Below are 16,536 nucleotides of genomic sequence, written 5' to 3'. Positions count from 1 at the left end.
GAGAGGATAATAAGCTGCGATCTCTCACCCCTCTTCCTGGCCTGTTTGTAAGTTGTGTGTACAAGGCTTATTTGCGAGGCAGCATCTGCCACTGGCCCAGAGAAACCAGAGACCCTGAAGACACAGAGAGCCTTTATCCAGAAGAGCCCCCATCAGCAGGGAGGTGGGGGGAGCTGAGAGGAGAACTTCTGACCTCAACATCACTGTCAAAGTGAAGCGATGTCATCTTGACTCGTCAGTGACATGGTGTTAAGACACGGTGTAAAAATAACTAGATTAACTATAAAAAGACTTTATTTCTGATTCCACTGTTACTCAGACGTGCGTATTGCTGATAATGATAATAATACTGTAATACTATATAGAGATAGTTATCCTGGAAGTTTCTGTAGGTCTATATAGGTGTCTTCCAGGTTTTCCAGGTTACTTATGCAGTTGGCTCTTTGGGGCTGTGAGTCTATTGGTTTTGACAAATGCACTACAGATAGCCAATCACCATTTTGTATTCATGATCATTTTCTTCCTGAATACAAATATTTGTACTTATGTATAGCTTTGTTATTATATCATATTAGAATTTTTTTCTCAATGTCTTATTCCATTGTGTACTTCCTGATAAGATATTATATTGCTCTATTTCTCTGCTATATTCATTTTATCTAAAGCGTACATGAGTACCACAAAAATTCAGAGTTCCAAAAGTTATTTGACCTCCTGGCTACGGGCCAGTGTTTTTGCCGTTGGAGAGCATCTGTAGTGTTTTTGTAGTCCCGTGTCGTTGGCACCAGTGGATCGTCGTTGGCCCTTTTCGGTGGGTTTTTCAGGCCAGTTGAGCATGTTCAATCGGAAGCAGAGCCCATCGGTGAGAGAGGTAACTCTGACTGCTCAGCTAAGTGAATGAGTGAATGAGAGGATGAACAGAAAAGAGGAAGGAGAAGCCCCATGAGTCTGTCGATGCAGTCTCCAGGATTTCACTCAAGAGTTTCTCTTTTTTTCTCCACCTCATTTCCTGTTTCAGTTGCACATTTTTTTTATCAGGCATGTACTCATTTAGAAGTGAGAGTTATGTGAAAATAACAATTTGTTTATTAGCAATTTCCCTTTTAGAATGACGGACACAGACTGCTGCTACTACTGCTACTGTTGAATGTCACGCTCTCGTACAATATACAGGTTAGTTGCTGTAGCCTTTGTGGTGTGTTCAAGTGCAGCTCTTTGGCAGAGACACGGGTGACATGAGGCCTTCGTTGCCACCAAATTACATTAAGTATAAATCTGTTTTTAGACACTATAATGATATATTCCTTGGGATTTGCTAGCCACTGACATTTTTGACACTATCCCTAAGTTAGCAATCTAATATATTATTATTATTACTATTATCATCAGTAGTACTAGTAGTATTGCCATCTGGTTATTTAATCTGTACATGCTGAGGTTTAAAGCCCTTGTCTGGCCTCAAAAAAAGCAGCAGACAAAATATTGCTACTATTTACTAGTTTCATTCAGAAGCATGTGGAGCTTCTGATTGTGTGACCCGACTTTCCCGTGTAATTCCCTCTTCAGACAAGTACTACTTCAAGGGCTGAGAGGATTTGACAGGAAACATGAACATGTACGATTCCATAGCATCTGGGCGACTCCATCTGCTGAGGAGGATCATGTGATACGATCAATTAATGGATTTTGTGGATTCCCTTCTGTGGTATCAAATCAAATATCATATCATGAGACTTTGCCATACATGAACTTTTAGCTAACTAATAATTCACCCTTTGAGTTCCTGGTCTGTTATAATCCTTTTTCATATTCATGCTTTTCCTTGTCCATAAGGTATGAATTCACAAATTGAATGCCATTTACATCTAATTATAGGCTTATTCATGCTCGACAAATTCCAATTTGAGGCTCACATGCATGCCAGTGTTCACGGGAGAAACAGTTTAAGATGTGCCGGTGCATGCCTTGTGTTAAGGAGCAGGTGTGTGGGTCTCTCCTGTGTATTGTGGAAGGGTCCGCACACGGGGGGCTGCCGAGGGATGCCCTCATTCATGCTGCTAACTAACGAGTCCCCCAAGGCCCAGACTGAAACCAGCAGTGCAGCAGACTAACAGCATTACCATGACAAAGGTCTGCGGTCGGATGCAGTATGATAAAGGCATGGTAAAGATAAAAAGACACCCCCTTATTTCACACACTCTGACTGGGGTCAGACTAAAGCTCCTCCAAAGCGCTGACGCGACAAGACATGCCTGTGCACCTTACACGTCAGTCCCCGGGGAGACGGAGACAAAATGCCGAGCACGATGAAAGAATTCTTTAACTGAGACAACGTCTTCTGTCGAAGGATGTTTTCGTAAAAACTCTCCCCGATATGGTAATCAATGAGTTTCTCCAAAGGGTCAAACAGGTTCAAGCTCAGATCGTATTTCGTCCCTCGGCCCTTTTTATCCATAAAATCAATTAATGGCCGAAGCATTCAGTCAGGAACAATAGAACACATTTTATTCAATGGGCCATGTAAGTAAATCAACCAAAACCATTTTTTCTATGACAATAAGAAATATCAAACACACTTGATCCTTTTGTGCAAGTGATTCACAGCCCATTGAAGAAGCTGTAGTCCCCCTTCACTAAGGGGTGATCAAATAAATTATAACGTCCCCGTCTTGCTGCTTCACAGAGCTGCTTCATGTTAATGTTTTGTGCTGGAGCGCCTTTCAATCGGTGCTGCACAATTGGTTAAGATCAATGGAAACTAATCTAAGACCTGAATTAATTTAGTCGGTGTCAGTGCACAATCCCAACACAAGATAAGACATAATGTCACTGTCTCATTGTTCCACTGGATGAATTAATTGTATTAAATTGTCAGGATCAGAGTTTTTCCCCTCAAGTACGCATTTCTGACAGGTGTACTTGCTTTGATCTGATTGGTTGAGTCAGACCTGATGGGAGGAAGCTAAGCCAGAACAGGTGTTATAGCTGAGAGGGAACAGAGAAAAGGCAGTTCATATAGGCAGTGCTAGTGCTGAGGTTAGCTTCTCAGCAAACCAGCTGTCTAGCTGCGACCACACACGCATAAATATTTGATCAAAGTTCTTCCTTTGCCATTCACGCTTGTCACTTGATAATAATGGCTGCGGTCCTGACTGACGAGCCTTTGCACAAATATTGGTATAAATGGAGTTGTATGACACAATCTACAGTTGGTGTTCAATAAATGCCTCAATAGTCAGATCAGAGCGCTCTTACCGTAAAGATCCTGCTTTTCTCTTTTTCCTGCCCCCTCGCCTCTTCCTCCCATCTGAGTCTAATGTCTTTTCAGTGTGTGCGCTCATGTGTGCAGAGGGCCTCCAATGCCAAGCACTTCTCTAGCCTGGCTGTCCAGGCCAGGCACAATGGGGCCTGATTCCCCAGCCCCTGTGTCCCCCTGTGGCCTAAAGAAGTCTCCCTGCAGGAGTGGAGGCGGACCACCTCAGAATCTGTCTGAGTATGCCGGGCTGTGAAAAACCTCAACAGCCCCTTTCCTTTTTCCCGTAATGCTCAATTAGCTACCCTGACCAGCAGCATGACTCACAGGTTCATTTTCCTGCTCTTTCTTGTTTTTCTTTGCTCTTTTACCAATGTTTTCTCCAGTATTCTGTACAGGTACACGCGTCCTGTGGTAGGTAACGCAATGTGCTTGTATAATTACAGAATGCTTCATGGGGAAAATTTACTGGAGTCAGACAATACTCTCTTAACCCTTCTGGTGGCAATGTGACTCTGGGGATGGATGTTCATGGTCCCCAGAGGATGAATTAAGTGAACACCTGGCTTTTCGAAAAAATGAACCATGAGATGGACATTTACAGTTTTTCTATATAAAATTGATGACATCCTCAAAATAATATATAAATGTTCCAATATGTTTGCTTGATGATAAAATACATGTTGATCTAATGACACTCCCATTAGCTTCAGTTGTAGTTAAGTGTATTGCTAATCAGCAAATATTTAGCTTGCTAACACGCTATGCTAAGATAGTGAATGCAGTAAATATAACACGTTGCTTACCATGTTAGCATTGTCAATGTCATATTACAACAAGGACAACCTCTGGCGGCGAGACAGACCACTGCTAAAAGAGCAGGAAGTGAAATCTTTACGTACAAATTGATGATCAGTGTGACAAGACCCTCATCTAAAGGGTGCCAAAAAAGACAGGACAGAACTTGACAGTGGAGAAGCAAAAATAACCGTTCCAAAGTGCAACACACTGAGCTGAACCGAACCAAACCAGACTGCTCGGTGGAAACGAGGTTACTGCAGACACGTTAGCATGTTGGCATTAGCATTCGTCTTGGCTGCCTACAGAGCCACTTGCTCTTGTGTAGAGTCCTGTTAATTGATGGTACTGCGAGGTTGTTGCAATGTTTCCCAGTGTGATGAGAACCCAGGGCCCCACAAGAGTCTTTGTAGCCTTCAGAACGACTGCAGTTGTTGGACAAAGAGGGAGGGAAAGAAAGAGCAGTGACATGACGGATGGACTTTTTGCATATAGACTTGGCAAGAGGCACAGCTGATAAAACCCCATTTGTATAAGAAGTTATGTGTCAATAAAGACAATACATATAATTAAAGCCTATTTAATAAAATCCATAGCTTTTTATATCCACTTCTATTGTTTTTAGATTGAGGTCCCGGATGTGTGATCACATTCAGTGACTTAAAATTTGACCAGGAAGGGAAAAAAAACCAAATTGATGTTACCTCAGGTAGAGGATCAGATGAAACACATGTACAGGTGCTTTTCTGATGACTTTAACATGGTATATGGTGAAACTGATTTAGAAGGGTGGAAGATTTAAAGACAGCATCGTTCAGACCGACAGTAAACCTCACTGACCCTGGGGTCCAGAGGAGGCAGCCTCATCTCCATGCTCTTCAGCCACTGTCTCAGTGCTCTGATTTGGCCCCTAAACTCACACTGCCATTGACTCAAGTCATCCTCGTCCCTCCTAAAAACACAAAGGAACAATACAAAGTGTAAGAAGTTATTGTGATTACACTATACAATCAAATATCTTATAAAACATATAATGTGGGAAATGGGGCACATGCACTAGAGAGGATCATCTAAATCATGTCAAACGGATGTTAAAAATCATCTTATTGCTCATTTGCATAGAGGTATTTTTACAGTGTCTCAAGCTCTTGGTTTGTTTTGTCACAATAGCATAAAGCAAAGAGTTAAATGTGGAATAGCTGTAGTACTCTGACTGTTAATATTTACTTTGGTATTATTTTGTATTTCAATATTTCAGTGTTTCAAATTGAATTGAAATGCTCTCTGACTGCAGTGGCAGGAAGTGGAACATTAGGAGAGCAGACACAAGGATGGAGTCATGGCCTGAGAGACAGGAAGAGACAGGAAGAGGTAAGACAAAGCCTTCAAGAATTATTATTCTTATCAAAGGATAATGTAACCAGTGCCTCGAAAAAATATCTCATTAGGGAGGCATCTGCTCTCTCTGCCGGGCTGGAACCTCAGCCTTCTTGTTTCAGTACGTTTCAATTAGATGTTTTACACTGTGTGCTCACTACACAGTGCACAGTGTCTTTGTGCTGTTGCAAATGCAGACTCACCGGTCTAGAAAGCGGATACAATTGAGCAACTGTCGTCACGGGAGAGGGTTTTTTTTTTTTATCAGACTGTTGGTGGCCACTTTCAGTCAAGCCTCAAAGCTCTCATTTGGAACACTGCTTTTGCTTCAAATATAAAATGAGTTTGATTCTGAAGTATCTACACATGTGGTGCAATAGTAGTGCTTATATTGGGCATTTGGTATTTAACTTGTACAAGTGTTAGAATTTCTCTGTTTATCACAGGTGCAAGTTACCTATTAATTAGGGCTACACACACTACCAGAGGAGCTACAAAGATACCCAAAGAATAAATGCCTTTTATATTTTAGCATACCCATATCTCTGATCCTGTGATGTGAGTGTTGGAGATCCAAACAAAGCACTTCCTTTATCCTGCAAGAGACAATGGGGGAAGAATATATACAATACGGTCCTCACACCTGCTATTGTATTGCACCTTTAGCATTTTCAGCTGTTGACACTCTTCATTTTCTGCATACAGGACATGATGATGTGAGTATTTTCACACTCTCCTCTGCAGTCTTACCTCCCTGCCTCCAGCCTCGGGGAGGGAAAGGGTCAGATCAGAGTAGTCAAGGGAGCTGAGTGAAGAATTCTGGGAGGTGAAAGCCCCGTTTCTCCTGTTGGCAGGCTCCTCCATCAAACCCAGGGGCTGATGTTGGCACACACAGCAGAGCAAAATATGTTTACATCTGGTATGAAGGGATTGGGTGTAAGTCCTCATGCACACCAGTAATATCCAGTGATGACCTAAATGCTGTTTCAGGGTATTTAACACCCTGATCTGAAGGCATTTGGTGGGGAGCTTAAATTAAATAAAAAAATATGTAGCTATTGTATAAACATCAGCTTTGAAAAAACCCTGTCAGACCCTTCTGACAAATTCTTTATCATAACAATAAATGTGGACCTCAGTGGGTTCATGACATGATCTAAATAGCTGTGTTTCACCTAAAGCACTGTTGCATCTTTGGGGATGTAGGTCAGTATTACACTGCCCTCATGTGGTCAACTATTGAACTTTCCAGGAAGGAAGATTCAGATCAGTCGGAAGCTACTACAGAAGGTGTATTACCAATCAACAGAGACCTCGTAGATAATGTTAATGGACATTCTTCTCCTCTTGTACTGTAACTACTGATTGTCAAATTAAAAAGATCCACTTTCAGGGCAGTAGTGGTAAACATTGGAATACCCTGGTAATACCAATGGGTTACACCTTGCACCACAATATTCCCATTCTATTCTACTCTATATCTATATCTATATCTGTATCTGTATCTGTATCTATGTGTGTGTGTGTGTATTTAACTTATTACATTTCTGTATATTCTATATATCCCATATACATTTCACTCATTTTCAGTTTCATAATTATATTCTGGGGCACTACTAAAATAGGCTTACAAGCTTTAATGCTCGAAATACAAATCAGTTTTCTCATAGTGTTCGCTGCTGCAGTGCTGTATTCCCCCTCTGTCTGAACACTGTTTAAGCTCCTGTCTCTTTAAGGCCCTTCCTCCTGAATACACAGTCTCTTCTGATTGGTCACCTCACACAAGCCTGATCCTGCACCACTACCAACAACAGAGCAACTTCACTAAATGAATGTGCCAAATTAGCTGCTAGGTATAAATTATGCAAACGTATGATATGGTGATGTAGTGTGATTTCACAAAGGCACAGAACTAAAGCTGGACAACTGACGAGGCATTCAAGAGGTGGCGTTTTCTGTAGGAGAGAGGAGTAGCGATGACCTTTTTAACTTTCAGGATTGTTTTACGTGCACATAAGCCTTTGCACAACACTGAATGAAAGGAGATGAATAAACAAATCATAATAGGTCTGCTTTAACTTATAGAACTAGCTGCTCTTCAACTATTGATTCCTGTTATGCTTTATAGATTGATGGAGCCGTTTGATTGTGTTTGATTTTCTATCATGTCATTAGTGTTCCAATGTAAGGAAGCAGCACTGAAAAACATGCAGTACTTCAAGAATAACCTCAGATGCTTTTGTTATGATGCATGAATGACAAGAGGGTGCCTCTTCAGAGCATATTTATTTACAACATAGTGTTATGTTCAGCACATACAACATAATCCACTCACCATATCATTCTAAGCAAAGTCTGCCCCATAAGCAAAATGAACCAGTTAGTTTGTGGATTTATATATTTCTAAAATTATCAGCAGGTACATCTGCAGTTGTCTTTACTTTACACTAACATTTTTTTTACCCAAATATCCTTTGTAAAGTTAGTAAAACATGCAAGGCAAATCCATAATATATCAAAAAAAAAAACTTGATGAAAACAAAATAAAAGGATTTACAGAGGTAAAACACTTGAGATACATAACAAAATTGCTTGCTGTGGAAAAATAACTATAAGCAAAATAAAGCATCAAGCTGTTTTTTTTTCCATTTGCAAATGAAATCTGTGGCAAAACATCATCTAAGAGTTAATTTGATATAATACATACATTCATGCAATGTGTTGCTGTATCAAATATGTCAATTCTCCAAATGTCTCTTATTAGCACTTTGGTGGGTCTGAATTTACACAGAGGTACAGTAATACGAACATACACTATTAAGAACAGCTAAATGAAGATGTGCCGTTCCATGACTACAGTAAATCCCAATTTAAATGAAAAAAAATGAAGATGTGTCTTTACTTTGGGATTGCTCTCTAAAAGAAAATTCAGGATACAACAAGATAAATAGCACTATCAGCATTCAAGTAATAAATATATGAAAAACATCATGAATGAAGAGTGTTCCTAGAAATTCATCCCAAGATGGTGTCAGATTGACTCAGCCTCAGCTTTCTTCAAATGTGCAATGGAAGAAAGGACATACTCAATGGCAGATCTAGAAACAAAAGAAAATAACTATGAATTGAAATCAAAATGAACCATGCAGTGAGAAAAGGTAGATAATAAATTAAAATTGCAAAACGAATCTTGAAGAAATGATGGCTTCATCTTTTGCAAATGAAATGATAGTGATATCATGTTTTCAAAACATTTATATAATTTACCTGTGTAACTGTTTGAGGATGACAGGGACTCACAAACCCATCCAAGTTGAGGGGATCGTATCCTCTGGCCAACTGAGTATCAGTGCTCTTATGTTGCATTCTGGGTGACTGAGGCACCTGTTAAAAACAACAGGACAACAAAAAAAAGCAGTAATTAGAATTTTGAAATAGAGATCCATAATAGTTAACTAATATGGGATAGGGAAAAAATGAAATAAGTAAATGGCATAATAATTTGTGATGTGATCTAAATCAACTGAAAAGACAGAAAACGAAACAAAGGAAAAAAAAAAAACAACAACATTCAACTTACAAGAACCAAAATAACAGGAGGCTGGTCTGTATGGGAGAGCAGGATGAAGTCTGACATCATCTTGGGATTTACCAGGAACACTTGAACGATGGTGAATATAAAGAATCCAAAACTTGGAGTGTATAAAACAATGGTGTAATGAGGTTAAAGGATGCAAAAGCACACTGACTATAAGTGGGCATAAGTACAAGGTAATGTCATGTGAAACAGGTTTCAGAGCAGTCTGCATAATTTTAATTCTGGCACTTCTTATCAGTGTTGTATTCCTACTGTGTCTCATTTGGTAGTGTCTCACAGGTGTATTCTTACTGAGTGTACGTTTAAGTTAGGCAACATTTAACATGAAAACATTAACACAAAATCTCTATACAAACATTCAGAGATTTGAAGGCATCTATGTATTTTAGAGTCTGTTTAAAACATTAGAACTAAATTGACATACAATATCGCATTAAGTAGTACTGTCAAAAAGATAAAAAATAGACAAATATTCTTGAATTTTAAAGGAAACAAGGAATACTGGAAAAATATTTCTGTTTGACATACTTACAGTATATATTAGTTTCAGAAAGCACAAGTATACATTATTTGAACAAATTAAAACTATAGTCACTTAAAAAAGCAGAAAATTGTATGTTTTGCTTTGTAAAATATAAAGTGACTTTAAAAAGAAAATTAATATATTTTATATCTAGCAATGCTTTGTTATGTCTCTATATATGAGGCACAGGTGTAGACAACTGTTCTATTAGAAAAAAATGCATTGCCAAGGCAATTCTTTTGATGTGATAATATTCAGGGCAGAATAAATAAATTATATTTTCTATGTTATTGTAACTCTTTTTTTCCTATGTGAAATGCAACTGTGACTTGCATTAGTATTGTTGGTTCTAAGTCAAAAGTTGTTAGGAACTGAACTAGCTAATCAGAATCTGCGGCTGTAGCCGGTTGAAGAGGATGTGAAGGAGGACGATGAGAAGTTCATGCTGAAGCCAGAACCAGCATCAATGCTGCCTCTCCTGGAGCCTGTTCGGGATCCAGTCCTTGAGCCAGTCCGAGAGCCATAGGCAGATCCAGGGTTACTGGCATTGTAAGGACTGTAGAGGCCTTTGCTGGACTGTGAGGAGGCCTCCAGGAGCCTTAGGCTGGAGCCTTCCTCGACCATGCTTTTGTCCATGGCATCTTTGAAGGAGATTTTCAGTTTGGTTTTGGGGTCAGTAAGATATTTAGAGTAAGCATTGACATCTCTCAGTTTCTGTGCAGTGCGGGCATCGATCGTGCCCTTCCTGATGGATTCGTCCAGAGACACTCTGCCTTCAACATCAGGCTCAATAAGTCCTCCAGTCAGATATTGGATCTCAAGGAAACGCTGCCCAGCCTCATAGTACAACCAGCCCTTCTTTAGAGCCTGAGAAGCAGACATCTTCACTTTAGTTCTGGGGTCTTCAAATCCATTGAATGCTTTTTGAGCCAGGTTGAGTCGATCAACCATGACTTTATCTACAAGGCCTTTTTCTGTAGCATCAGTGACTGAGAATCTCTCCCCTGTTGTAGGGTCAATTATTCCTCCAGTGCAGGCTTGGGCCTCCAACAATCTTTGGCCTGAGATGTTGTCTACCAGGTTTCTGTGTATGGCCTCAGTGATTGACACCTTCTCCAGTGTGTCTATGTCTAAGATCCCAGCAATGGGGCCTGTCTCCTCTGTTGGATCATTCCATATGACTGCCGGTGGTTTAATGGAGGGTATGGGGCTCATGGGAGACGAGTAGGTAGAACCAGTGGTGGATCCGAAGGAGGATGAGCGGGAGCGGAAGCCTCCCATGTTTCCAGAGAGCATGTCAGCAAATTCTGTGATGGCCAGGTTTCCAGATCTGTATGTATCAAGAGCATTCTGGTCAATGAGGCCACGCGCAAGAGCATCGTCAACATCATACTGTCTCCCTGACCTCCTGTCAATGATAATGGACTTGACAGTACCATCAGAGGAGGTCATTGTGATCTCTTCCCATTCACACTCCTGCTCAGCAAGCTCAAGGTAGGTTTGGTGGTCAATGAGTCCCTTCCTGTAGGCCTCATACACTGTCATTTCTTTGCCTGTCTCTGGGTCTACGATGACAACTCTGCGTTTACGAACAGAGGATTTGGAGGAGGTCTTCCTTTCTCGCTTCTTTTCTTTCAGTAGCAGGAGCACCAGGCCAGTGTCAGGATCAGTGATGCACCTTTCCATGAGCCCGAGGTAGGTAAGGTTTTCCTCAGTGTTGGGATCAAAGAAGCCTTTGGTGTCATCAGATGGATCTGTCAGGATCTCATTCATTTCCTCATCAAAGAAGCCACGTTTGTAGGCCACCTCGACTGGCACACGGTGACTTTCCTCTGGGTCAATGATTCCACCAGTGGCAATCTGGGCTTCCAGGAGACGGATACCGTGATCTTTCAGGATTAGACCCTTTTTCATGGCCTGGAACAGGGAGATAGTTTTGCCTGAATAAGGATCTCTGTATCCTGTCACTGCACGCTCAGCAGAGAGGAGCTTGTCTTTGAATTCTGGTCCTACAATTCCCATTCTCACTGCTTCACTGACAGTCAGTTTGAGGTTTTTGATTGGATCAATGACGTAGCCTGTGGCTGCCTGGGCCTCAAGGAGTTCAAATGCAGTGCCTGGCCTAATCATGTTCTTCTTCATGGCCTGGTAAATTGACAGACGCTCCTTTGAAGTCTCCAAAAATACACCAGCAATGCAGCTTGTGCCCTCGAGGTACCTTGATAGTCTACTGCTGACCTCCTCCACTGAAATAAGACCCTCATTCAGTTCAGTGACTGTCTGCTGGTCAATAATTTGTGAGCGGAGCAGCTCCTCCATTGTGATCTGTTTCCTCAGACCCTTGAACATCAGTCTCTTGTCTCCTAGGGAGAGTAGGCGTAACCCACCATCTAACTTGCATCTCTTGAGCAGCTGTGCATAAGACAAGTTCTCCTCAGTGACAGGGTCAACAAATCCTTTGACACTGTCAGTCAGCTTTTCATTGGTTTCCTTATTGATATAACCTCTTTGCATGGCAACATCTGCTGGCAAGTGGAACTGGAATTCAGGATCAATAATGCCACCAGTGGCAGTTTGTGCCTCCAACATTTTCAGAGCGTAATCCTCTGGGACAAGGTCCTTCTTCATGGCCTGGAAAAGAGAGATAATTTTCCCACTGTATGGATCTTTGTATCCTGTGACTGCTCTCTCAGCTGAAAGAAGTTTATCATGGATCTCAGGGCCAACAATACCCTTACGGACAGCTTCGTCAACTGTGAGTGTTTCATTTTTAACTGGATCGACAATGAATCCTGTTGCAGCTTGTGCTTCTAGGAGACTGAGGGCTACTTCTGGTTTAATGAAACCTCTCTTCATTCCTTGGTATATGCTCATCTTGGAGCTTGAGTCAGTTGTGACCCCAGCCACACAGCCTGTGCCATAGAGATACTGTTTCACACTGGTCATCTCCATTATGTCACGGATGTCTCTCTTGCCCTGTTTAATGAGGTTGTATGTCTCCAAATCAATGATCCGGGCATTGTAGAGCTCCTCAATGGTTATCCTTCTCCTGATAGTCTTATATGACAGTGGACTATCATTTCTGATGATCTCTCTCTGCTCCATGATCTCAATGATAATGATGATCATACGCTCTTTAGTGATATTACCAGAGCGATATTCTTCCATGAGCCTCTGCCTCTCCTGATCTGGAAGCAAATTTGAGTTCATGATATCCCAGAGGTTCATTGGTTTATCAGCAAAGCCCTCAATTGGAATGTCAATCTGGGTGCTGGCCAGATCACTCTGTGTTTGTTCCTCTGTGTAGAGGTAAGTCTTTTCCACAACAGTAGGAGACTGAGGTTTGGAGAGTGGGAGGATGTAAAGGCCTGTCTCTGGATCTTTCTGGCACTTGTCTTTAAGCTGTTTGTAGGTCACATTCTCATCAGTTTCTGGGTCTGAGTAAGCCTTGTTCTCATTAGATGGCTCGGACAGGTTCTTGGCAGTTTTTTGGTTGAATATGTTCTTCTGATATGCAACATCAATTGGGACACGGTGGCTGTTTACAGGGTCGATGATTCCTCCACTAACCATCTGTGCTTCTAACATTGGCATTGCATGCTCTTTCAAGATGAGATCTTTTTGCATTGCTTCAAAGAGGGAGACTTTGTTGCCTGTGAATGGATCTTTATAGCCAGTGACGGCTTTTTCTGCAGACAGGAGTTTTTCATGTAGCTCTGGACCAACAAGGCCTGACTTCACTGCCTCATCTACTGACAGACACTGTTTTTTCACTGGATCCACCATGAACCCAGTGGCAGCCTGGGCCTCAAGAAGTGAAAGACCTGTGTTGTGTCTGAGGAGCTTTTTCTTCATTGCCTCATAAATGCTCATTGTGTCTTTTGTTGGGCCCAGGCAAATGCCAGCAATGCTATCAGAGCCTTGGAGGTATTTATTGACATCAGGATTCTTGCTGACTTGTTTGGGTGTTGTTTTGCCTTGTTTAAGGAGGTCAAAGGTTGACTTGTCAATAATTTTGGAATCATACAGAGAGTCTGCTGGGACAGGGGCTCTGAGTCCCTTGAAGCTGGTCTTTTCTTGTTTCTGGGCCTCTTTCTCATTTACAACTGTGATCATGATCTTGATAATCTTTTCAATTGTAATCTTTCCTGACCTAAACTGTCTGAGCAAGTCAAGCCTTTGTTCCTCAGTGAGATATTCAGAGTTGAGAATTTCCCAGATGGTCATCTTCCTGCCCTTGAATGGTCCAGAGTCAAGTTCCACAGTTGCCTGTGTCATAGCCTCTTTTGTTTGGGCTTCAGTGTATGCTAGCTCCTCCTTTGCATTGATGGCTTCTTCAGAAAGAGGCAGAAGCTGGAGGCCAGTTTTCTTGTCAGTGACACATCTCTTGAAGAGCTCTGGGTATGTGACATTTTCTTTTGTGTTGGGGTCAAAGAAGCATTTAGTTTCGTCAGTGGGGCTGCTGAGGTTTTGTTTCATTTCATCATCAAAATAATTTCTCTTGCAGGCCACATCATGAGGAATGTGATGGCTGTTTACTGGATCAATAATGCCACCAGTGGCCATTTGGGCATCAAGCAGCCGGATTCCTTGTTCTTTGGGTATGAGATCTTTTTTCATTGCCTGGAACAGAGATACAGTCTTCCCAGTGTAAGGGTCTTTGTAGCCGGTCACAGCTCGCTCTGCAGACAGGAGTTTTTCATGCAGCTCAGGACCAACGACACCTGCTTTTACAGCTTCATCAACAGTGTACTTCTTATTATCAACAGGGTCAACCACATAACCGGTTCCTGCTTGGGCTTCAAGCATTTTCAAGGCAGGTCCTGGCCTCATCATGTCTTTCTTCATAGCTTGATAAAAGGACATTGTCTCCTTGGATGGTTCAATGAATACACCTGCGATGCAGTTTGTACCCTTCAGTGCTTTGTGGACAGGCTCCATTTCAGACACCTCTTTGACTGTCTTATTGCCCTTGTGCAATTTGTTGTACAGGTCTTTATCAATGATTTTGGATTCCAGGAGCTCAGTGGCAGGGACAGGTGCTCTCAGACCGTCAAAGGTAATTTCATTCTTCTTCTCTTTCTCCTCTGCCACAGTGATCACAATCTTGATGATTTTCTCAATTGTGATTTTGCCTGTTTTGTATTGACGGAGAAGGTCCTTCTTCTGGTCTTCTGTGAAGTACTCAGAATTGATTATTTCCCATATGGTGACAGTCTTTCCCTTGAATCTTCCAAATGGCACGGACACAGTTGTTTTGCTGAACACATCCTTGGTCTCCTCTTCTGTGTATATACTTGAGCACTGAGCAGCTTTGTCTGTGATAGGCAGTAGTAGCATGCCTGTGTCTGGGTCAGTGGTGCATCTCTTCATCAGCTCAGAATATGTCAAAGGTTCCTGAGTGCTGGGGTCAAAGTATCCCTTTGTGTCATCTGAAGGATTTTCCATAATTTTGTTCATTTCGTGATCATATTGTCCCTGTTTGTAGGCTATTTCATTAGGTACACGGTGACTGTTGATGGGGTCGATGATGCCACCGGTTGCACATTGAGCTTCAAGGACTCTGATGGCATGATCATGTTCTATCAGACCCTTCTTCATTGCTTCAAAGACAGAGATCTTCCCACCAGTGTATGGATCTTTGTAGCCAACAACTGCCCTCTCAGCTGAAAGCATTTTGTTGTGCAGTTCGGGGCCAATTACGCCTTCCTTGACAGCTTCATTAACGGAAAGTTTCTGGTTCTTAATGGGGTCTAAAATAGAACCAGTAGCTGCTTGGGCTTCAAGAAGGATTATGCCTGTGCCTGGAGTAATCTTCTTCTCTTTTGATGCTTGATAGATCGACAGTTTTTGATTAGATGGTGTCAAAACACCAGCAATGCCATTCTTTCCTTTAAGAATTTTTTGAAGATTTTCTGTCTGGCCAAGTTCTTGCACAGTGGTTTTGCCATTTTTCAGCTTGTCAAAGTCCTTCTTGGGTAAAAGACCGAGGTCATGAAGTCTGCTTGCAGGTACCTTTTCACGGATTCCGTTGAAAGCCAAGGGATCTGGTTTCTTCTCTGCACTGTCTACCACATCACCGACATTTTGGCCATTGTAAACATTCTTTGTTGTCTCAACCATTGTTACATGGATGACCTCTTTGTCTGGTTGGTCTTTCTGTGCTTCCTCAAGCTGTTGCAGCTTCTCACGCAGTTTCTGATTCTCTTCTGCAAGAATCCTTTCCTGCTCCAGTCTCTTCCTCTCCAATTCCTTCATTTCTTTTTGCTTGTTATGCATCTCTTTCTCAGCCTCTTTTTGTTTGTTGAGGGCAGCATCCATGGTAGCCTGGAGTTTCTTCTTCTCATCCTCCATCTGCTGTTTCTGGCGTTCCTGTTCGTCTTTGAGAGCTTTGGCCTTTTTGACTTCTTCTTCAAACTGGCTCTCCAGCCTCTTTTTCTCTTCTTCAATGAGCTTCTCCTTCTTCAACAGCATTTCCTTTTCTGACAGGAATGTCTGCTGGAGAACTGTCTTCTCATGTTCGATTTGTTTCTGCTGTGCATCAGCCATCTGATAGAGGACAAAATAGAAAAAATAAGTCACAACAAAGATACTGGTAATGCATATAGATTCTTTACATCTTGTTTATGAAACAATATTATGTTTTATCTTGAAAATTTTAATTGTGTATATTTAATCTGTATTAGATATAATTTTTACAATGCACTCTGCTTTTGCATACTGTATGGAGATAAAAACAATTCCCTAGTCAAAATCTGGCTGTTCAGAGTTTTGTCAAACAAATGTACTTTTTCTCTGGTGCCCTTGTTTCAAGATTCATTCATTTCAAGATATCATTTTAGTGTTTTTTTTTGTATTTACACTAAAATTATAAAGTCCAACCATGAAAATCTGCAATTTCCATAATATTATTTTGCTAGCTCAGACTCCTTTAGGATAGCACAGATTTTGTGTTATTTCATGTGTTGTAATTCAACTTTGATTAAA

The 16,536-nt window shown here is 41.3% G+C and overlaps 2 protein-coding genes across 14 annotated transcripts in view; both read right to left on the bottom strand.

Moving 5' to 3' along the window:
- Nucleotides 1–6,292, bottom strand: part of macf1b (microtubule actin crosslinking factor 1b) — a 32,727-nt gene extending 26,435 nt beyond the window's left edge. Inside the window, exons 1-3 of the mRNA XM_037075909.1 lie at nt 6,179–6,292; nt 5,966–6,024; nt 4,892–5,003 (exon numbers count right to left, since the gene is read on the bottom strand). Of these exons, the coding sequence (XP_036931804.1) occupies nt 4,892–5,003; nt 5,966–6,024; nt 6,179–6,292 (285 nt within the window). The remainder of the gene's footprint in view (nt 1–4,891; nt 5,004–5,965; nt 6,025–6,178) is intronic.
- A 1,403-nt stretch (nt 6,293–7,695) lies between these two features.
- The window catches only part of LOC119006805 (plectin-like), a 135,804-nt gene continuing 126,963 nt past the window's right edge, over nt 7,696–16,536 (bottom strand). For all 13 annotated transcript variants that reach the window (XM_037075902.1, XM_037075903.1, XM_037075905.1 and 10 more), the window contains 3 exons: nt 9,009–16,098; nt 8,696–8,812; nt 7,696–8,526 (listed from right to left, as the gene is read on the bottom strand). In XM_037075902.1, the coding sequence (XP_036931797.1) occupies nt 9,934–16,098 (6,165 nt within the window). In that variant the 3' untranslated portion in view covers nt 7,696–8,526; nt 8,696–8,812; nt 9,009–9,933. The remainder of the gene's footprint in view (nt 8,527–8,695; nt 8,813–9,008; nt 16,099–16,536) is intronic.

Source organism: Acanthopagrus latus, chromosome 17 (assembly GCF_904848185.1).
Source record: "Acanthopagrus latus isolate v.2019 chromosome 17, fAcaLat1.1, whole genome shotgun sequence".
NCBI lineage: Eukaryota > Metazoa > Chordata > Actinopteri > Spariformes > Sparidae > Acanthopagrus > Acanthopagrus latus.
Note: the sequence above shows the minus strand (reverse complement) of the source record. Positions and strands in the feature narration are given on the sequence as shown.